Raw genomic sequence first — 23,493 nt, forward strand, 5'->3', positions numbered from 1 at the left:
GACACACACACAGACTCTTTTTAAGGGTTTTTTACACTTGGATAACCTTTTTAACTACTTGGTGACCACCAAGACGCCTTTGTAAGCAGTCATAGGCTAATCCGCTGCCTTTTACCGCAACCTAGTCTAAGGGCTGCACAGGTCTCCCTTGCAGCAGGCGCTCGGCTCTCGCACAACAGCCAGGCTTCTGCTCCAAGGCCACCTGCAGCATATCCGCACCAAAATCCGCAATGTCTAACAGCGGTTTTTGGTGTGGATTAGATGTGGTTTTGCCGGAGATCTCACCCTTGTATTGAAAGAGGTGAAATTCACAGGTAAAACTGCAAACATAATTGGCATGCTTTTTATTTTGAAATCTGTGCGGCGCACTGAAAAAGAAATCGGCAAGGTGTATGTGAGATTTGTGTAGTCTCATACACTTTGCTGGTGCTGTACTACGCTGTGGTTCTTCTGCACAGAAATCCAAGCAAAAAAGAAAAAGGACGTATTCCGCAATGTGTGCAGGTGACCTAATGGTTCAGATTGGCAGAGGCGCCTATCACAGCCGTTTAATCCCTTAGATACCACGGTCAATAGTGACTGCAGCATCTGAGCTGTTTCAGGAGAGGGCGCCTTCTGTCATACACTGCACCCCGCAAATTAAGTTGCGGGGTTCCAGTGTCTGCACAGCGCATGTCAGTATCCTACTGAAAGTGTAAAAGAAATTGCACATCCCAAAACCCATAACTTTTTTATTTTTCTTTCTGCACAGCTGTGTGAGGGCTTGATTTTTTTGCAGAATGACTTGTAGTTTTAATTGGTATAATTTTTGGGTATACAACACCTTTTGATCGCTTTTTATTTGGTGTAAAAAAAAAAAAATGCGATTCTGTCTTTTTTGGGGGTTCTTTTTTTTTTACAGTGTTCACAGTATGGGATAAGTTATGCTGCACCTGCACTCCCTGGACCTTGTGTGGCTGTCATGGCCCATAAACAGGTAGGAACTAGTGTTAGGGACCACTCAGAGGCGACCTTGACGTGGTGAGTGGCTTATTACGCTTTGGCCAAAATGTACACCAATGACTCATTCAACATCCAGCATGGAGGCAGGGCGGAGTGCTGGTTGCAGAGTGCTATTGCATTTGTGTTCTTTTCTTTGTATATGTATTTCGCCATAGCGATGTGCACCTGCATATAGGGTTGTGCTGACTGAATCCCCCACATTTTTTCTTTGTAGAAAAAAAAAAATGTTCCCTTATAATGTGTGCCAGGAGAAAATATACCCCTTATAATGTGCCAGTACAGAAAATATGCCACCTTAAAGTGTGCCCACTTTGCCTTTGCCCGGTCTCCTTTCCTTTTAAAAGGACACAGAATATATGTTGGTGCAGATGTATATCTGAGTTTTTATTTTTGTTCTTTCACAGTAGCCAATTCTTGTATTTGTGCCGTGATAATCTTTTTGCCTTTTACAGATGGACTACTGACTTCTTGTATCACTGGGGTGGTAAGAGTATCCATGTTACTAATAAGGCTACCAATATTAGTGAGCATGTATGTCACGGACCATCAGTATTTTGTTTTCAGTCTTATAGAGGTATAGAGATGTCGCTAATTGGACACTAACACTATGGACGTTGTGATGTCACTATAAGGACATATAGGATCTTACAAATGGACATGTGAGTATACCAATGCAACCATACAGGGATGTCAGAAATCATGGGAACCCGTGAACAAAGGGTCAATTACTTACCATAATTTGTATGAATTGTGGCTATGTTACGCACCTCTGTATGTCATCACACTGTTTATGGGGACAGAGGTGACGTGAATCTCTTTATACCGATCATGATCTCTTTAGGTCAAAGTGTGGATGTATGAATTTAGGTATTAATGTATCTCTAGCGCTTGTATGGGCAGCATGACATCAGTTCGCGGCCCGGCAAGTTCTGGTAACCGTGACCCCTCTGCTACTGACCCATGTAATCTCCTTCGAGAGCTCTTCTATGTGCGAGCAAGTCTGACATGCAGTTACCATAATTACATGACGCCATATAATCACATGGCGAAGCAGCACCCCTGACGTGTGCACTGAGCGAAGTGAGGGATGGACGAGTGCCTCCCACCGCTGTACGGAGCGTGCTTCCAGAGACTACGCACAGAGGGGTCAGGTGACATGCGCATAGAGATACAGGTAACACAACGTTTAGACCGTTATATGTATAATTTTGATACGAATATGCATACGTTTGATCTTTGATAACCACAAAAAGCCACAGGATCGGTGACTATATGAATAATATTTTCCTATAGGCACTATAATATTGTGCTTCCGGGTCATAGCACATGGGTATGCAGTCTGGCTCAGGTGTGGATATGGTGATGATGTCATCACGCTGCCTCCATCGGCTTCTGATAGGCTACAGACACTAGGAGCCATCGCCCCACCACAGCATCTAACTGTATCGCCATCCTCAGTTGAATATCAAGAGGCCCTAGCAAGACAAAGGCAAGACAAATGTCCCCACAGCTATTTCTGGTGACCTGTAAGATTTGCGCCCATCAATGTTACTCTGCACCTTGTACAACCACGAGGACAGGAAGAAACAGGCCATGGCAGCCAGGATGAAGAATATGGCGTGTGAGTACACCTCGAAGTGGATTATAGTGAGGAATGGTAATTGGGAGCAGGTTACTTCTCCATCAGTCACTTGGGAGGTGAAGACATGAGATGCTTGGTGATAAGGAGATAAATAATGGCACCCAGTGTAAGCATAAGCTGCGGGAAGGGGACACCAAGAAGCCATCCATACACAGGAGATGTGGAAATACAACCCAGTGTCCAAACCCCTAAGACAGGGGATATAACGTACATGTGAAAAAAGAAAATAAAAGTAAAAATTTTGCTTTTGACTTCTACATTCTTGGGTGTTGTACTCTAGTGAAGTCCAAGGAAACTCCAAAAACGACAAAAAATATAAACGGGCTCAATCTGAAGACAATGCTACAGTGCGTCACACCCAGAGGGGTCAATACAAAGACTAAAAAAGGAGGAAAGTGGGATAAAGTTCACGTACTATAACCGCATGATTGTGGTGGTCAACCCTCTCAAACCCCCTCCTATGTAGAAAAGGATGGAACAGGGGGTCATTTTGGTCAAGTCACCTGCTGTTCTAGGGCAGTGAAGTAGAAGGGGCAATAAAGTATCTCAGTACTGAAACAGAGATCAGTGAGGGCCCCGACAGACCCCCTCACATCATGCTCTCCAACCACTGCTATGGGATTATTTTTTGCTTTCCCTTTTTAACTCCTGTGGAAATGTCCTATGTTCGTCCGCAAAACTGACAAAAATAGGATATGAACTGATAATATATATTGAGAAAAGCTCTACCAGCAAACTACTGGAGCCCAGCCTATCAGTTACCAACTGATGGAAAAACAAATTAATAATCATTTCGGCTGTCTCACAGTATTTTTGCGTACATAAAATTTATTACTCACTTAAAATATACTTGGTTTAGTGTCGACATATCAGCATAAATACATGGATAAATGTTAAATTATACATGTATTTATGCTGATATGTCGACACTAAACCAAGTATATTTTAAGTGAGTAATAAATTTTATGTACGCAAAAATACTGTGAGACAGCCGAAATTATTAAAAATAGGATATGTTTTATCTTCCTAGCGGAGCCACGGACCAGACATACGGATCTTTTTGGCCCCACAAAAATTGTGGATCGGTTATGGAAAGAACATTCAGTCATGTACATGAGGCCTAAACCATGAATAAAACATGTATTCCTACTGCACATTTACAGGAGGTCATCACAGGATGGGTCATGTCTGCAAGAAGTCCACCCCACACTGTGCACTAAACCCATGTGTCCTACAGAGCCTGCCATCCATGTGGGAGACTACACCCTGTAATGGAATAGCAGACACGGATCAGAGGCAGGATCACGTGAAGGAAGACAACAGGTTAACGGCCACAGAGAACTTCTGAAGAAGGGCAAGCTCCAGTGTGGGTTACCAGGCTGAATTGTCACGTAAGCACATGAGATTATAGTGAATTACTGCCGTTTTCACTCATGCCTCCAACTTCATGGAATGCATCGCTTACCTTAGCCACCTTTATGATGTCAGGAATGTGTAGGTAGGCCTGGACCGGGGGTAATCCCTTCCCTATGAGGTAGGCCTCATCCGCCTTCTGTCTGTGCACCTGCCCAGTGTCTTGCTCAGAATAGACTGCCACTGTCCTGATGCCGAGCTCTGTGCACGCCCGGAATACTCGGGTGGCAATCTCACCTGCACGGGGGGGACAAACACAAGTCAGAATTCACACAGGACTGAGAAGCAGATGGCAGACCACAATGTTATTCCCACTGTGGTCTTTGTGGACTCTTGAGATGGCAGAAAATACATTGATTACTCTTACCGGTAATCCGTTTCCCATTAGCCCATGACAGCACCTGGGAGATATCCTACCCCTTCCGGACAGGAAACAGGAACTTCCCAGATCTTTAAAAGGGTCCTCTGTACTCCACTGCTCAGTTTGTGACAAGATTCCTAGGACCGCCAAAACACCTATACACAGTGAAACACCTCATACATAAATATCTTAAATATATGCCATTCAGTATATCTCCTCTTTAAGATAACTTCTATGAAACTAAATATATATGTACATTTTTTATTTTATTTTTGGGAGGGGAATAATGTAGGTGCTGTCATGGGCTCATGGAAAACAGATTACCGGTAAGAGTAATCAATGTATTTCCATTACGCCCCATGACAGCACCTGTGAGAGATAAGACTAGATAATTTTAGGGTGGGACTACCGCTTGCAGCACCTTTTTCCCAAAGGGCAGGTCCTGAGCAGACAATAAATTCAATCTGTAATGTTTGTAAAACGTGGTCAGAGAGTTCCAGGTCGCAGCTTCAATGGCGGCACACCCCTTCTCTGCCCAAGATGATGCCACTGCTCTCATAGAATGGGCTGAGAATCCCATAGGAACCTGGAGACCTGCCAGAGAATAGGCTAAGCCTATTGTCTTCATAATCCATCTGGCTAAAGTGCGACTTGTAACTTTTAACCCTCTGTTTGGACCCTGGCACTGAACAAAAAGTTGAGAGGCTTTCCTGCACTCCCTTGTTGACTCTTAAGTATCTACAGACACATCTCCTCACATCAAGTGCATGAAATGTCCCCAAAAGTGAAGACGAGGAATTCGGACAAAAAGACGGGAGAACAATTTCCTGGGATCTATGAAAATCTGAGACAACCTTTGGTAGAAAAGCTGGGTCTGGTCTAAACACTATCCTATCTTCCAGTACCAAGGTATAAGGTGGAGAGGCAGATAAGGCGGAAAGCTCCCACACTCGTCTAGCAGATGTTAAATGCAGTCTTGTAAGACAACATTCTCAAGGAAATATAATCTATGGGCTCAAATGGACTTTTGGTTAACCTAGAAAGTACTATATTAAGATCCCAGGGAGCTGTCTTGGCCTTAAGGACTCTTTCACACGGGCGTTGCGGGAAAAGATGCGGGTGCGTTGCAGGGATATGCGCGATTTTTCCGTACGAGTGCAAAGCGTTTTAATGCGTTTTGCACGCACGTGAGAATAATAGGCATGTTTGGCACCCAGACCCGAACCCGGACTTCTTCACAGAAGTTCGGGTTTGTGATCGGTGTTGTGTAGATTTTATTATTTTCCCTTATGACATGGTTATAAAGGAAAATAATAGCATTCTTAATAGAGAATGTAAGTAAATTAGGGATGGAGGGGTTAAAAAAAAAAAAAAAAAAGAATTAAACTCACCTCATCCACTTGTTCGTGCAGTCCAGCTCGTCTTCTTTCTTCTTCTTTGAGGACCTGAGAGGAAAAGGACCTTTGGTTACGTCACTGCGCTCATCACAGGATCCATCACATGGTCAACACCATGGTGATGGACCATGTGATGAGCGCAGTGACGTAACCAAAGGTCCTTTTCCTCTCAGGTCCTCAAAGAAGAAGAAAGATGACGAGCTGGACTACACAAACAAGTGGATGAGGCGAGTTTAATATATATTTTTTTTTAACCCCTCCATCCCTAATTTACTTAGCATGAATTTGACTAGCCAGGACATCTGGGGACTGCCCTACCATAAGGAGGTCATCTAGATAAGGAATTATGATAATGCCCGATCTCTTTACTTGTGCCATCACCTCTGCCATTAGTTTCGTGAACACTCTTGGCGCTTGTGATAATCCAAAGGGGAGAGCTCTGAATTGTAGATGAGCTATCGATTCCCCAATCCGTAATGCCACCCTGAGAAATTTTTGAGATAAAGGATGTATGGGTACATGGTAGTAGGCGTATCTATACAGGCCATCACGGAGTTGGGGAATAGGTGAAGAACTGTTGATGTTATTGATTCCATTCAAAATTTTTGATATGTTAAATACTAATTGAGCGCTTTTAGATTTATTATGGTCCGTTAAGTCCCGTTAGGTTTGGGGACAAGGAAGAGAGTCGAATAAAATCCTTCCCCTATTTCTTCTGTGGGAACCGGTATTAGTACCGACTTGGTCAGTCTACTGCCTTTAGTATGATAGGTATCGCCTCCAGTAATTGCTCTCTTGGGGTCTTATTCACTATATGCGATTCTAATTCTCATAACCAGACTTTAAGCAATCTGGCCACTCAGGTGGTTGCGATATTAGGCTTAAAAGACGACGTGGATGCCTCCCAATTTTTTTCTTAGATAGGTGTCCGCTCTCTTATTCATCGGATCCTTAAGGGATCCTAGATCTTCAAACGGAAGTGCTGATCTTTTATTCACTTTTGCTACCGGGGCGTCTACCCTAGGGACAACCCGCCAGGCTGCAATTTCTTCACCATTAAATGGGTATTTTCTTTTAACAGCTCTAGGGATAAAGAACTTTTTATCCTGTTTGTCCCATTCACGTTTAACTAGTCCTTTAATGCAATCCTGAATGGGGAATACTCTAGCTTTTCTTTGTCTCAGACTCTCAAATATTACTTCTTGTCTGGAACTATACTCTTTCTCTTCCTCTACCTCCATTGTGGACCTCACTGCTTTTAGTAATAAATCTGTATCCTCCACTCAAGATTTTCAGGGGAAGAATCTGAGCTTGTAATTGCTCCTTCTTCGTCTGAATCAGACTCAGTAGTGTCACATTCAATCACCTGAGTTTTCCTATATTTGGACGAGCCTGGAAGTGACTTTTCAAATTGTTCCACAGAGGAACGAACCTCCATTTTAACTAAATCCTGAATATTCTGGGAGTAAGGATGGGGATTCTTCCGCTACCAATTTATCCAGACAGGGTTGACAACAAGCTTTGGGGTAAGATGGGCTCAATTTTCTTTTCAAATTCCACATTCTCTGGCTTTAGTCTTGTGCGTAGCTTTTCTTGTGGCCTCCTTAACCTGTATTAACACATAGCCCATAATCAGCTACCAAAAAGGAAAAAATAATCTCCTAAAAAGGAGATAGCAGGGATAATCCTCTTACCCCCCGGAGCACCATGCTGGATTCAGAGTGTAGTTCCCGTCTTTCAGTGCGCTGTTGCATCTTCCCTTCTTCCTGCATTTTGCATGCATTCAAGGGGTATGGAAGGAAGATCTGGCCGTCTGGTCAAAACCTGCTGCTTCCTTCTATGCTGGCTGGCAAGTGTCCCCTCTTCAAAAAGGCCACGAACCACCTACCATGTTTCTTGGCCCCTCACCTTTCTGTTCAGGTGGAACGCAAGTGTCACTTTCCGTGCGCCCTCGTTAAACACGAGGAGAGGACGACTTCTCCCCCCTCCTCGCCGAACTTCGCCGGCCACAGACCGAAGGGTACGAGGTTGACACCAGGGATCCCCCCATGGCACAATGAAGAGGGAACGACTGGGCTTTACAGCGGCTCATAGTGGAGACTTATGCCGTCAGGTACCTCCACTAGGCCTAAGGTAATTACCCTAGAGGTCCTGCAGCCCCTTAATAGACCTGGGAAAGAACCATCCCCCTGTCCTATGGACAGGAGACAGGAAGAAACTGAGCAGTGGAGTACAGAGGACACTTTTAAAGATCTGGGAAGTTCCTGTTTCCTGTCCGGAAGGGGGAGGATCTCTCACAGGTGCTGTCATGGGGCGTAATGGAAATACATTGATTACTCTTAGGCCTCTTTCACACGAGCGTGTCCGGATAAGGCCCGGATGCCTTGCGGCAAACCCGCGCGAGTAGGTACCCAATTGCAGTAAGTTTTGACTGTGATTGCGTTCCGTTGTTTAGTTTTTATCGCGCGGGTGCAATGCGTTTTGCACGCGCGTGATAAAAAACTGAATGTGGTACCCAGACCCGAACTTCTTCACAGAAGTTCAGGTTTGGGATCGGTGTTGTGTAGATTGTATTATTTCATGTTATAAGGGAAAATAATAGCATTCTGAATACAGAATGCTAAGTAAAATAGGGCTGGAGGGGTTAAAAAAAAATTAAAAAAATTTTAACTCACCTTAATCCACTTGTTCACGCAGCCGGCATCTCTTCTGTCTTCTTCTTTGAGGAATAGGACCTTTGATGACATCACTGCGCTCCTCACATGGTCCATCACATGATCTTTTACCATGGTGATGGATCATGTGACGGACCATGTGATGAATGTAGTGACGTCATCAAAGGTCCTATTCCTCACAGAACAAGACAGAAGAAATGCCGGCTGCGCGAGCAAGTGGATTAAGGTGAGTTAAATATTTTTATTTTATTTTTTTTATTTTTTTTAACCCCTCCAGCCCTATTGTACAATGCATTCTGTATTCAGAATGCTATTAATTTCCCTTATAACCATGTTATAAGGGAAAATAATAAACATCAGGTCCCCATCCTGATAGTCTCCTAGCAACCGTGCGTGAAAATCGGACCGCATCCGCGGATGCTTGCGATTTTCACGCAGCCCCATTCACTTCTATGGGGCCTGCGTTGCGTGAAAAACGCACAAAATAGAGCTTGTTGCGATTTTCACGCAATGCACAAGTGATGCGTAAAAATCAGCGCTCGTGTGCACAGCCCCTTAGAAATGAATGGTTCCGGATTCAGTGCGGGTGTAATGCGTTCAACTCACGCATTGCACCTGCGCAGAAAACTCACCCGTGTGAAAGGGGCCTTTCCGGTAATCTGTTTTCCATGAGCCCATGACAGCACCTACATTATTTTTCTCCCAAAAAGATTTTTTTTTAAATGTACATATATATTTAGTTTTATAGAATTTATCTTAAAGAGGAGATATACTGAATGGCATATATTTAAGATATTTATGTGTGAGGTGTTTCACTGTGTATAGGTGTTTTGGCAGTCCTAGGAATCTTGTCACAAACTGAGCAGTGGAGTACAGAGGACCCTTTTAAAGATCTGGGAAGTTCCTGTTTCCTGTCCGGAAGGGGTAGGATCTCTCACAGGTGCTGTCGTGGGGCGTAATGGAAAACAGGATAGTCTGCTGTGGATCAAAGAAACCGCAGCCAATCTGCCGCCAACAGAGTAGCAAAAATGCTGCGGATGGACCATGCTCCAAAAGCACTGCCGTGGTTCTACACGTGGTTTTTATTGCGGCAATTTTCTTAAAGGAGTCGTCCACCTTTTATTAAAGGGGTATTTCCATCACAGACAATGGGGGCATATCGCTAGGGTATGCCCCCATTGTCTAATAGGTGCGGGTCCCACCTCTGGGACCCGCACCTACAATGAGAACGGAGCGGGGAAATGCGCAGCCGCCCTCCATTCATTACTATGGGGCCGCCAAAAATAGCCGAGCGCTGGCTCGGCTATTTCCGTCTGCCCCATAGAAATGAATGGGAGCAGGGGCCGCGCGTGCGTGGTGCACTCCCATTCACTTCTATGGGAGCAGCGCTTGGTGGTGGACAGACCCCGCGAAATCCGGGGTTCTCCAGCCACAGCTCTCCCTGCTCCGTTTTTGATATAGGTGCGGGTCCCAGCGGTGGGACCCGCACCTATCAGACAATGGGGGAATATCATAGCGATATGCCATTGCCCCCATTGACTGTGATGGGAATACCCCTTTAAGTGATGGTCCGTCCCCCGATCATCGGGATCCAACACTCCAGACCCGAAGCGATCAGCTGCCTCTACTTTGTAATGGACCACTTTGGAAGCAGCACCACCATGACAAGATCAGTCCACAAAGTAGATGTAAATGTCTACGTCCAAGGTTGAAGCTACTGGCAAACAGCTGATCGGAGGGGGTACCGGGTGTTAGTCCCCTTCCCCCCCACATCAGCTTAAAGGGGTTCTGCAGTTTTTTTAAATTGATAATCTATCCTCTGGATAGATCATCAGCATCTGAACGGCGGGGGTCCGACACCCGGGACCCCTGCCGATCAGCGGTTTGAGAAGGCAGCGGCGCTGGGAGTAGTGCCGCAGCCTTCTCACTGTTTACCGCTGGCCCAGTGACGTCACGACTAGTATTAATGGCCTGAGCGCGGCTATGCTCCATTCAAGTGAACAGAGCTTATCCCCGCCCAGGCCATTGATACCTGCGTTGGTTGTGAACACCCTTTGTGCACGGATGCCGCACCTGGATGCGGTAAAGTCCAGAGATTTGAAAGAAGAATATCCAGCTCAATTCAGGTGAAATTATAAATGACCTTTATTCCAGCGTTAAAATCCGTAATGCAAGTATACATCTACGCGTTTCAGACCTCTTAGATATATGGGTCCTTCCTCATGACAAGCATGAATATGAAATGGAAGCAGCTCCCTATATATCCTAGACTAACCCCAGGTTGATAGCCATCACCTGGGAGGAGGAGACATAGGGAGGCGCTTCCATGCAATTTAATTAGGTTAAAAAAAACTTCAAGCCAAAACATGAAAAGGTTGAGGTTGAAATGTAAATTCTGACACTAAAACAATAGTGGTAAATGGGATTCAGTGTTTATAAATAATCAACATAGTGACATATAAAGAAGTATATATGTATATAGCATACAGTTAAGGCCTCATGCACACGACCGTATTTTTTTGCGGTCCGCAAAACGGGGTTCCGTTTTTCCGTGATCTGTGACCGTTTTTTCGTCCGTGGGTCTTCCTTGATTTTTGGAGGATCCACGGACATGAAAAAAAAGTCGTTTTGGTGTCCGCCTGGCCGTGCGGAGCCAAACGGATCCGTCCTGAATTACAATGCAAGTCAATGGGGACGGATCCGTTTGACGTTGACACAATATGGTGCAATTTCAAACGGATCCGTCCCCCATTGACTTTCAATGTAAAGTCAGGAGTTAATATACCATCGGATCAGAGTTTTCTCCAATCCGATGGTATATTTTAACTTGAAGCGTCCCCATCACCATGGGAACGCCTCTATGTTAGAATATACTGTCGGATTTGAGTTACATCGTGAAACTCAAATCCGACAGTATATTCTAACACAGAGGCGTTCCCATGGTGATGGGGACGCTTCAGGTTAGAATATACTAAAAGAACTGTGTACATGACTGCCCCCTGCTGCCTGGAAGGTGCTGCCAGGCAGCAGGGGGCAGACACCCCCCCCCCCCCCCCGTAGTTAACTCATTGGTGGCCAGTGGGCCCCCCCTCCCCTGTAGTTAACTCATTGGTGGCCAGTGCGGCCGGCCCCCCTCCCTCCCCTGTAGTTAACTCGTTGGTGGCCAGTGGGCCTTCTCCCCTCCCTCCCCCTCCTAATTAAAATCTCCCCCCTATCATTGGTGGCAGCGGAGTGTACCGATCGGAGTCCCAGTTTAATCGCTGGGGCTCCGATCAGTAACCATGGCAACCAGGACGCTACTGCAGTCCCGGTTGCCATGGTTACTTAGCAATTTGTAGAACCATTATACTTACCTGCGAGCTGCGATCTCTGCGTCCGGCCGGGAGCTCCTCCTACTGGTAAGTGACAGGTCCGGCCGGGAGCTCCTCCTACTGGTAAGTGACAGGTCATGTCACTTACCAGTAGGAGGAGCTCCCGGCCGGACCTGTCACTTACCAGTAGGAGGAGCTCCCGGCCGGAGGCAGAGATCGCAGCTCGCAGGTAAGTATAATGGTTCTACAAATTGCTAAGTAACCATGGCAACCGGGACTGCAGTAGCGTCCTGGTTGCCATGGTTACCGATCGGAGCCCCAGCGATTAAACTGGGACTCCGATCGGTACACTCCGCTGCCACCAATGATAGGGGGGAGATTTTAATTAGGAGGGGGAGGGAGGGGAGAAGGCCCACTGGCCACCAACGAGTTAACTACAGGGGAGGGAGGGGGGGCCCACTGGCCACCAACGAGTTAACTACAGGGGAGGGAGGGGGGGCCCACTGGCCACCAACGAGTTAACTACAGGGGAGGGAGGGGGGCCGGCCGCACTGGCCACCAACGAGTTAACTACAGGGGAGGGAGGGGGGCCGGCCGCACTGGCCACCAATGAGTTAACTACAGGGGAGGGAGGGGGGCCGGCCGCACTGGCCACCAATGAGTTAACTACAGGGGAGGGGGGGGGGCCGGCCACACTGGCCATCAATGTGTTAACTACAGGGGGGGGGGGGGGGCTGCCCCCTGCTGCCTGGCAGCACCTTCCAGGCAGCAGGGGGCAGTCATGTACACAGTTCTGTTAGTATATTCTAACCTGAAGCGTCCCCATCACCATGGGAACGCCTCTGTGTTAGAATATACTGTCGGTTCTGAGTTTTCACGAAGTGAAAACTCAGCTATGAAAAAGCTTTTATGCAGACGGATCTTCGGATCCGTCTGTATAAAAACTAACCTACGGCCACGGATCACGGACACGGATGCCAATCTTGTGTGCATCCATGTTCTTTCACGGACCCATTGACTTGAATGGGTCCGTGAACCGTTGGCCGTGAAAAAAATAGGACAGGTCATATTTTTTTCACGGCCAGGAAACACGGATCACGGATGCGGCTGCAAAACGGTGCATTTTCCGATTTTTCCACGGACCCATTGAAAGTCAATGGGTCCGCGAAAAAAAACGGAAAACGGCACAACGGCCACGGGTGCACACAACGGTCGTGTGCATGAGGCCTAATATTGTAGAATAAGATCGTGACGCTTATTAAGTCCCTGGGGCTGGCGTGACCCTAATTTTAATATCCAGAAGGCTTCCCTGTTAAGGAGTTTCCTTCTATGATCTCCCCCTCTTGGTGGCAAAAAGACCCTCTTTATGCCTTTGGCTTTTCAACCAGACACATCCCCTGCATGTGCTATTGCAAAATGTAGGCTGGCTGCAGAGACATTCCGGTCTCTGTAGTGCGGTACGTCGGATATGTGTTTCCGTATCCGATTTTTTAATGGATTAACAGTACAGCCCACATATTGCAAAGAGCACAGTATACATGTGATGAGATAGACTACATGTCGAGTGTTGCAATTAATATATGATTGTATTTTATATTCTTTCTCATTTGCAGTAGATCGAAATGTTTTCTCTATCATCATGTGATCGCAACAAATACATTTCTTATGTCCACATTTAAAACTACCTTTGCAGTGCAGCCATGTGGCTTGTGGTCTCTCCCTATCTGAGAAGAAACTTGGGCTGATGATATTGCCCAGGGTAGGTGATCTCCTGGCCACACATTTTATTCCATTTGACACAATCTCTGCCCAGTTGTCATCAAAATTAAGAACATGAAAATATTTTCTCATAATCTTGCATATAGCAGGAAATTCCTGGCTAAATTGTGTTATAAAATATGTGGCATATTGTTTGGTGTCAGTACTCCCCAGTTGTTTAAACTTTGTGGAGGATTCAGGAAAAACTAGGGACTGCCTGTTAATATCAAGAACCATTTTGGTAGCCCGTTCAATGTTATGTGAGTATTCCCTGCGTAGGAGTCTATCCCTTATATTGGAAGCTTCTCTTTCAAAGACGTGTGGGTCAGAGCAATTGCGGCGAGCACGAATCAATTCCCCTCTGGGGATATTGTGGATGGTGTGAGAGGGATGACATGAATGGGCTAGTAGTGTGGTGTTCCCAGCAAGCTGTTTCCGATAGGTGCATGTGCTGACTCTGTTGGTGGAAATATTCCCCCCTCAGGCACAGATCCAAAAAATAGATCTCAGTGTCATTGGTTAGAAACACAAATTGGATACAATCGACACAAGAGTTGAAATGTCTAGTGAGCTCTGGTATGGACGCCACATCCCCAGACCATACCATCAGCAGGTCATCGATGTAGCGTCCATACCAGAGCAGACGGTCCAAAAACGGAGAGGTGTCGATGAGGAGAAAGTGACCCCCCCACCATGCCATAAAAATATTTGCAATGGAGGGAGAGAACTTGGCCCCCATCGACACCCCTGACACTTGCAGATAAAAAATATCATCAAATAAAAAGTAATTGTACCTGAGGAGGAAATCCACCACCAGAGCAGCATACTCCCTAAGTGTCACAGTGTAACCAGTTTAATGCAGTGATCGCCAGATTATGAGGGATATTAGTATACAGCGACGTGACGTCCGCTGTTACCCATGAATATCCCTCCCTCCATTTAAAATCAGAGAAAGCCTGCAATACTGATCTCGTATCTTTTAAAAAGCCAGGTATTGAAGGCACCAGAGGTTGTAAGAGGGAGTCCACCCACTCAGAGAACCGCTCAGAATAAGAGCCTATTCCAGCTACTATAGGTCTGAGGGGTGGAGGGAATACATTCTTGTGGACTTTAGGTAGCGCATGGAAAATAGGAGTTATAGGGTGTTCCACAAAAATGTATTCCTTTTCCCTAGTGCTGAGGCAACCAGATGATAGCCCCAACTCCAAAATATTCCTCATTTCAGTTTGGAACGATACTAGTGGATCACCGGATAGTCGGACATAGACCTGGGTGTCACATAGCATGGTGGTCACTAGACTTATATAATCCTCTGTCTAAAATAACCACAGACCCACCCTTGTCTGCACCTCTAATAATAATGTCTTCTCTTTCCCCTAGGTCCCGGAGGGCAGCTCTTTCTGCCGGAGTCATGTTGGATTGACCCCGTGACTTGGTGGTATCATATAAGAGACATAAGTCCCTTTCCACCAATTTGTGATATTTATCAAGAGCTGCCGACCGGGACTGTATGGGGTAAAAATTGCTTGGAAGAGCTGACATGACCTCCCTCATTTTGTATAGCAGTTTGAAGGGAATTGCAAAGAACCATTTCAGAAACACTCATTGTATTACTGCGCAATATCGATGTAACATTAACAATATCTAAATCATTATGGAGGTTACATACAGGTACAATCGGGGGGGCTGTGCTGCCAAGTCCTTGGGTCACGTCCGAGTCCGGTGGAATATGCAAGGAGGAAGAGGCAGCGGCATCTGGTGTATCCTCCAAATGTTACCCCCGGAAATGATTCCTCAGTGTGAGGTTCCGGGCGAACTTGTTGACATCCAAAATGGTGCGGTACAGATCGAAGTGATGTGTAGGTGAAAAGGATAATCCCTTTTGTAGAACTTTTACCTGCTGCAATGTGATGATGGATGCCGACACTACAGGGACCGGAATGTCTCTGCAGCCAGCCTACATTTTGCAATAACACATGCAGGGGATGTGTCTGGTTTAAAAGCCAAAGGCATAGAGAGGGTCTTTTTGCCACCAAGAGGGGGAGATCATAGAAGGAAACTCCTTAACAGGGAAGCCTTCTGGATATTCCAATTAGGATCACGCCAGCCCCAGGGACTTGAGCGTCACGACCTTATTCTACAATATTAACTGTATGCTATATACATATATACTTCTTTATATGTCCCTATGTTGATTATTTATAAACACTGAATCCCATTTACCACTATTGTTTTAGTGTCAGAATTTACATTTCAACCTCAACCTTTTCATGTTTTGGCTTGAAGTTTTTTTTAACCTAATTAAATTGCATGGAAGCGCCTCCCTATGTCTCCTCCTCCCAGGTGATGGCTATCAACCTGGGGTTAGTCTAGGATATATAGGGGGCTGCTTCCATTTCATATTCATGCTTGTCATGAGGAAGGACCCATATATCTAAGAGGTCTGAAACGCGTAGATGTATACTTGCATTACGGATTTTAACGCTGGAATAAAGGTCATTTATAATTTCACCTGAATTGAGCTGGATATTCTTCTTTCAAATTTCTGGACCGGTGGTAAATGTCCTTTGTGGAGACGAACCCACATACTGGGTGAATAAAACCTTCTGGGAAATTTAGAGAATCCTGGAGAGAAGTTCTGGAGGTGACTGATACGGGAGAGGAAGCATCACTTTATAACAGATGCACTGATAGCGGCTGGGAGAAGCGGACACACCTACCTTTTCTCATCAGGAGTAGTGGGAATATGTACTTTTATTTTGCCAGATTCTGGATCAGCACCTCTCCTGGAGGTGGAACTTCACTGTGAAGTGCTCTCTGCTCCCCTCTGACCGCTGTCGTGGTCTCCTGGTTGAATGTGAGAGCTGTCACTCAGAGCAGATGGAACTGCATGGAGCACACACACTGAAGCTCCTCCTCCAAGGCACTTACAGGGCTAGAACTGGGCAGAATAAAACTTCATATTAATGCTAATCCTGATAATAAAAGCTACACAGAAAATATATGTTTGTCCACCTTTGGCATAAAAGCTTAACCCATGAATTGTCCTAGACCACCAGGGATCTTGACATTAACCACTCCACTTCCCTAGCCCACCCAGAATTCTGGTATTAAACCCTTCACTGCTCTAGCCCACCAGGAATTCTGACATTAACCTATTCACTGCCCAAAACCACAAGGATCAGGACATTAACCCCTTCACTGACCTAGACCACCAAAGGTCCTGACAAAACCCCTTTAGTGCCCTAGACCACCAGGGATCCTTACAGAAACTTCTTAACTGCCCAAAAAACTTCAGGGATTCTCACATTAACCTCTTTATTGCCCTAGACCACCAGGGACCCTGACATTAGGACATTAACTGTCCTAGACCACCAGGGATTTGGACATTAAACCTTTTACTAGCCTAGATCAACAGGAATCCTGCTATTAACCCCTTAATTATCCTTGATGACCAAGGATCGTGACGATAGAGCTCCCTTGCTGCCGTAAGGCCGCTAGGACCCGGACATTAACCTCTTCACTGTCCTAGACCACCAGAGAGCCTGCAATTAACCCCTTTCATTGTTTCATTGGCCTAGATGACCAAGGACCATAACTCCTTCACTGCTCTAAAACCTTCAGGGACCCTGGAATTTACCTCTACACTGCTTTAGATCACCAGGGAGCCTACCAAATCCTTACACTGCCCTAGACCACCAAGGATCCTGGCAATAACCCCTTCACTTCCATAGAACACCAGTTATATTGACATTAACTCTTTCCCTGTACTAGACTAACTATTCCTTCCATCAGAGTCATAAGGAGGCCTCTATGGATCTGACCCTTTTGGTATACGGTCAGTGAAGCTGTATATATAAGTTCGGTGCACGTGCAGCGGGCGTTCCCTGTGCATTCCACAAACGCAGTGTTCAAAGGTGTTGTGAACACACCCTCAGAGTGCAGAATGCCCAGGTCCCATAACTGCCCCACTCATCCGCCACAAAGCCTCAGCGGGCACATTGGCGGAGGGTCTGTCAGACTGGGAGCCATTATTAGGGTACAGGATGAATACTTCAGGCTCTATATCTGCAGCACTGTCCTGCTGGTGGGGGGGGATCAGAAGGGAACTTCACATAAGTGGTGCATCCAGGACATAGCCAGCAGGGTCTGTGGAAGAAACCAATGATTGCAGTGCACTAGTTACCTCGGTTGGCCACCAGAACTTTCTTGATGGGCTTGTACTCCACATGCTGGCTGCTCTGGCAGGCTGTGTTCAGCACTGAGACACGTTGAACAGAGAGGAAGCGTAAGCCTCCCTTCACACACCGCAGCATCTGGAGGAGAGGAGACAAGACACAACAGATCAGCTGCAGGCGACTCCGCTGTGATCGCTCACTTGTCGGGCAGAAGCCGCGCGCACGAGAACGCTACGATGAGGGGACGGGACGGGCGTCAATCAGCTGCGATAGTGCGGCTCCCCGTGCTACCCCGGCTGCTCCTCACATGGATGACACTGGTGACAGGGGAAGACTCGCGGACGACAGTCTGGAGAGGGAGTGTCTGCGTCTATAGGACAGAGGCCGCCATATTCTAGAAGACCGGCTTGTCACTTGTCTATAGGCAGGGGCGTGTCCTCCGCGCTCATCCCTAGAATATTTAAAGGTTGGGTGTGCATGAAGATCAGAGCAGATACGGCTGCGGGAGGAGTAATGTATGCCATGCCCAACTGATGGGGAGAGGAAAGCGGGGCGGGTGGGGTTAATACTGCAAAATCCTGTCCTCCGCTGGGGGATGGGCATGGAGGTGTCGTGGCCATGGAGCTCTGGCTGCTTTTTACGTCCCCTCCTAGCACATTCACTCCTGGTTCACATTCAGCTCAGGCATGCCAGCTTGTATACGTGGACTGCATTGTATACATGAGATGCCATCCTGTATATGTGGACTGCATTGTATACATGAGAGATGCCATCCTGTATACGTGGACTGCATTGTATACATGAGAGATGCCATCCTGTATACGTGGACTGCATTGTATACATGAGATGCCATCCTGTATATGTGGACTGCATTGTATACATGAGAGATGCCATCCTGTATACGTGGACTGCATTGTATACATGAGAGATGCCATCCTGTATATGTGGACTGCATTGTATACATGAGATGCCATCCTGTATACAGTTGCAAGAAAAAGTATGTGAACCCTTTGGAATGATATGGATTTCTGCACAAATTGGTTATAAAATGTGATCTGAACTTCATCTAAGTCACAACAATAGACAATCACAGTCTGCTTAAACTAATAACACACAAATAATTAAATGTTACCTTGTTTTTATTGAACACACCATGTAAGCATTCACAGTGCAGGTGGAAAAAGTATGTGAACCCTTGGATTTAATAACTGGTTGAACCTCCTTTGGCAGCAATAACTTCAACCAAACGTTTCCTGTAGTTGCAGATCAGACATGCACAACGGTCAGGAGTAATTCTTGACCATTCCTCTTTACAGAACGGTTTCAGTTCAGCAATATTCTTGGGATGTCTGGTGTGAATCGCTTTCTTGAGGTCATGCCACAGCATCTCAATCGGGTTGAGGTCTGGACTCTGACTGGGCCACTCCAGAAGGCGTATTTTCTTCTGGTTAAGCCATTCTGTTGTTGATTTACTTCTATGCTTTGGGTCGTTGTCCTGTTACAACACCCTTCTTCTGTTGAGCTTCAGCTGGTGGACAGATGGCCTTAAAGAGGACCTTTCACTACTGTACAAACTAAAAACTAACTATATCAGTGGGCAGAGCGGCACCCAGGGGTCCCCCTGCACTTACTAGTATGTCTGGGCGCCGCTCGGTTTGCCCGGTATAGGCTCCGGTGTCTGCGCTCCCTCTGTTGTACTGGACTGATTTTTTGTATGAGGCGTGTCCCTTGCTGCAGCGCTGGCCAATCGCAGCGCACAGCTCATAGCCAGGCTATGAGCTGTGCGCTGCGATTGGCCAGCGCTGCAGCAAGGGACACGCCTCATACAAAAAATCAGTCCAGTGAGCGCAGACACCGGAGCCTATACCGGGCGAACGGAGCGGCGCCCAGACATACTAGTAAGTGCAGGGGGACCCCTGGGTGCCGCTCTGCCCACTGATATAGATGGTTTTTAGTTTGTATACAAGTGAAAGGTCCTCTTTAAGTTCTCCTGCAAAAGGTCTTGATAAACTTGGGAATTCATTTTTCCTTCGACGATAGCAATCCGTCCAGGCCCTGACGCAGCAAAGCAGCCCCAAACGATGAAGCCCCCACCACCATACTTCACAGTTGGGATGAGGTTTTGATGTTTGTGTGCTGTGTCTCTTTTTCTTCCAAACAACTCAACTTTGGTTTCATCTGTCCACAGAATATTTTGCCAGTACTGCTGTGGAACATCCAGGTGCTCTTGTGCAAACTGTAAACGTGCAGCAATGGTTTTTTTGGACAGCCGTGGCTTCCTCTGTGGTATCCTCCCATGAAATCCATTCTTGTTTAGTGTTTTACGTATCGTAGATTCGCTAACAGGGATGTTAGCATATGCCAGAGACTTTTGTAAGTCTTTAGCTGACACTCTAGGATTCTTCTTCACCTCATTGAGCAGTCTGCGCTGTGCTCTTGCAGTCATCTTTACAGGACGGCCACTCCTAGGGAGAGTAGCAGCAGTGCTGAACTTTCTCCATTTATAGACAATTTGTCTTACCGTGGACTGATGAACAGCAAGGCTTTTTTTTTTTTTATTCTTTTTATTGAACACACAAAGTCAAGTATGATGATAGACCTTGAGCACATTCTATGACATAATGTACATCATTAGTTTAGCAATTACATATAAAATGATATGACTTTGCAAAATAAAAGAGAAAAAAGGAAAACAGAATAAACTTTTTTGCTGTATCCAATCTTTGTACATTTTTTCTATTCCAGACAAGAGATATTTGCATAGCCGAATAAAGTTCTTTAGTACCACACTCCTCATAGTTCCTAATGCTTTTACCTGTACCCACAATTTCCACATGTCAAGGTTTTACTTCTATCCCACTTGTTCTGCATTTAAGGCTTCAATTAGTCTTCTAGCTGAATAGGCTGTCCTAGAAGACAAGCACCATTTCCCCCACACTTTTTGAAATTTGGATGAGCTGCCTCTGTTCTTGTACACTATGTTTTCATATGGTATGATAGTGTTAACCAATTGTTTCCACTGCGTTAGAGAGGGCGCCCTATCGCCCATCCATCTCATAGCTATAGCCTTGCGTGCTAAAAATAATGTTTCTCTTAGAAATATCCTAGTATGATGTGAATATACAGTTTCATCCAGTATTCCAAATATGCAAGTTTTCGGGTCTAGTGAGAGTGTGTTATCTATGAGATCTGCTAGTAAGTTTACAACCTCACTCCAGAATGATTGTAATACTGGACATGCCCAGATAAGGTGCCAGAAATCAGCTCCCTCTGATGTACATCTGTGGCATTCGGAATGAGCACGTCTGCCTATCCTGAATAGTCTGGACGGGGTTAAGTAACTTTGGTGTATTATGCATACTTGAATAAATTTGTTATTTATAGCCGGTGACACTAATGTGGGGGATTCTAGTATATCCTCTATTTCTTCGTTAGATAAGTCAGGGATCTTAGCTTTCCATTTATCTAATGCTAACATCGGGGTACCTTTCAGCTTGGCATCCAAGAGGTGAGTGTATAATACTGAGATGAAGCCTCGTGGCCCTTGAGAGCGTATTATACCAATCATTGGAAAAGAGGAAAAAAGGACTGGGGAGTTCCGATAATGCGACTGCAGAGCGTGTCTCAACTGCAGATATCTATAGAATGCCTGTCTTGGTAGTGCATATTTACGACTCATAGATTCAAAGTCATTGAATACATTATTAGTATATAGATTTCCCATCGTGATAACCCAGCGCTCCTTCCAGAATGCTTTATCCTGTAGAATCAACAAATCAGGGAACATGGGGTTATCCCAAACTGGGGTCTCCAATAGATCCGTCTCCATCACATGTAAGCGCTTGCAGGCCGCCCATACCTGGATTGCTACTCTGTGAATTGGTAGTAGTTTACGAGGGAATAATTTCGGTTGTTCTAGGACCGGCCATAGGTTAGTGAGACCTAGGTACTCAGCAAGCTGTTTTTCCTGTCTGCAAAGAGAACCTTCTGGGTATAACCATGATTTGATATTCCTTAATTGCCCTGCAAGGTAGTACAAGTGTATATCTGGTAAGGACATGCCCCCTTCTTTTTTAAGTCGGGTTAAATTCCCTATTGACAATTTAGGTCTGTTAGCTCCCCAAATAAAGGGTGAAAGCAAGGAGTTAATTTTCAGAAAAGTGACTTTTGGAATTAAATATGGAGCATGCTGTAGAATGTACAGACATTTCGGTAATACAATCAGTTTTATCCGATTTATTCTCCCTGAAACTGATAAGGGCAGACCCTGCCATATCCTGCATTTTTCTTTGCAATATGTTATAAGCGGTTGTACGTTTAGATCATGATAGGCCGCAACATCTTTTGTTATATAGATACCTAAGTATTTATAGCTATTTACAATGGGTAACTCCCCTCGAACAACGTTATCATCCATTTGATATAGTGGGCATAAAGTCGATTTGGACCAGTTTATTTTTAATCCAGAGAATTGGCTAAATTGTTCTATTATTGCTATTGCCCTAGGAAGCGTGGACTCAGTCTGTGACATGAAGAGCACCATGTCATCAGCGTATAGACCTACTCTATCTTCTTGCTCTCCTATACGAGTACCCTGGAATTGTGAGTCTGCCCTGATCCTTATAGCTAATGGCTCTATGGCTAAGGCGAACAATAATGGTGACAGAGGACATCCCTGTCTGGTGCCACGTCCCAGCCTAAACCTTTCTGAGAGCATCCCATTTACCGATATGTCTGCACTTGGGAATTTGTATAGCATTTCCACCCACTGTAGATATCTAGGGCCAAACCCAAATTTTTTAAGAACCTGGAATAAATAGGGCCATTCGACAGAGTCGAATGCCTTTGCTGTGTCCAAAGACGCTAAAGCCCATTTTTCCTGCCTTTGAATCCCGATCTGGGTCACCACCTGCACCCTCCTAATATTATCAGTGGTAGACCTGCCTGGTAAAAATCCGGATTGATCTGAATGCACCAAGGAGCATGCTACTTTTCCAAGTCGTATGGCTAAAATCTTTGCTATAATTTTATAATCGATATTCAATAAGGATATCGGGCGATATGATCCACATTCATCCGCATCCTTCCCCGGCTTCAGAAGCACCACAATAGTTCCATCATACAATGATGGTGGAAAGCAGCCATTCTCAAATGCTTCTCTATACATACGCAGTAGCACTGGATTTATATGGGAAGCATATTTAATGTAGACTTCTAAGGGGAGCCCATCTGGACCTGAAGCCTTTCCCCTAGCTAGCTGTGCTATGGATTCCTGTATTTCCAGAGCTGTTATAGGTGCCTCCAGACTCTCCACCGCCTCCTGCGACAGAATAGGGAATTCCAAATCCTCAAAATAATGCATAACGTCTTCTATCTCATAGTTCACCCTAGTTTCATATAGTTCTCTATAGTACTCTTGGAACCTGTTTGCTATAGAGTCCGGATCAGAAAGCGTCTGTCCATCTATCGCTTTTACTCACAGTACCGCAGGGGAGGCCTGATTCTGTCTGACTATATGGGCTAAAAGTTTACTAGATTGATTTCCCATTTCAAAGTATGTTTGTTTGGTGAAGAACATTTTCCTTTGAGCTTTCTCTTTAAGTAAGGTTAAATATTGCCTTCCTGTTGTCAGCCATGCCACTCTGTTTTCGTCACTGGGATCAGCTATGTACGCTGCTTCCAACCCTGAGCACTCAGCTGCCAGTCTTTCCTCCTGTCTAGCTGCTGTTTTTTTAATATATGATATGGAGGAACGC

At 45.5% G+C, this 23,493-nt stretch overlaps 1 protein-coding gene across 2 annotated transcripts in view; it reads right to left on the reverse strand.

Moving 5' to 3' along the window:
* PC (pyruvate carboxylase) overlaps positions 1-23,493 on the reverse strand; it is a 495,508-nt gene that overhangs the window by 362,111 nt on the left and 109,904 nt on the right. For both annotated transcript variants that reach the window (XM_040410263.1, XM_040410262.1), the window contains 2 exons: positions 17,746-17,875; positions 4,110-4,294 (listed from right to left, as the gene is read on the reverse strand). In XM_040410263.1, the coding sequence (XP_040266197.1) occupies positions 4,110-4,294; positions 17,746-17,875 (315 nt within the window). The remainder of the gene's footprint in view (positions 1-4,109; positions 4,295-17,745; positions 17,876-23,493) is intronic.

The sequence above is a fragment of the Bufo bufo genome, chromosome 10 (genome assembly GCF_905171765.1).
Source record: "Bufo bufo chromosome 10, aBufBuf1.1, whole genome shotgun sequence".
In the NCBI taxonomy this organism is placed as follows: Eukaryota; Metazoa; Chordata; class Amphibia; order Anura; family Bufonidae; genus Bufo; species Bufo bufo.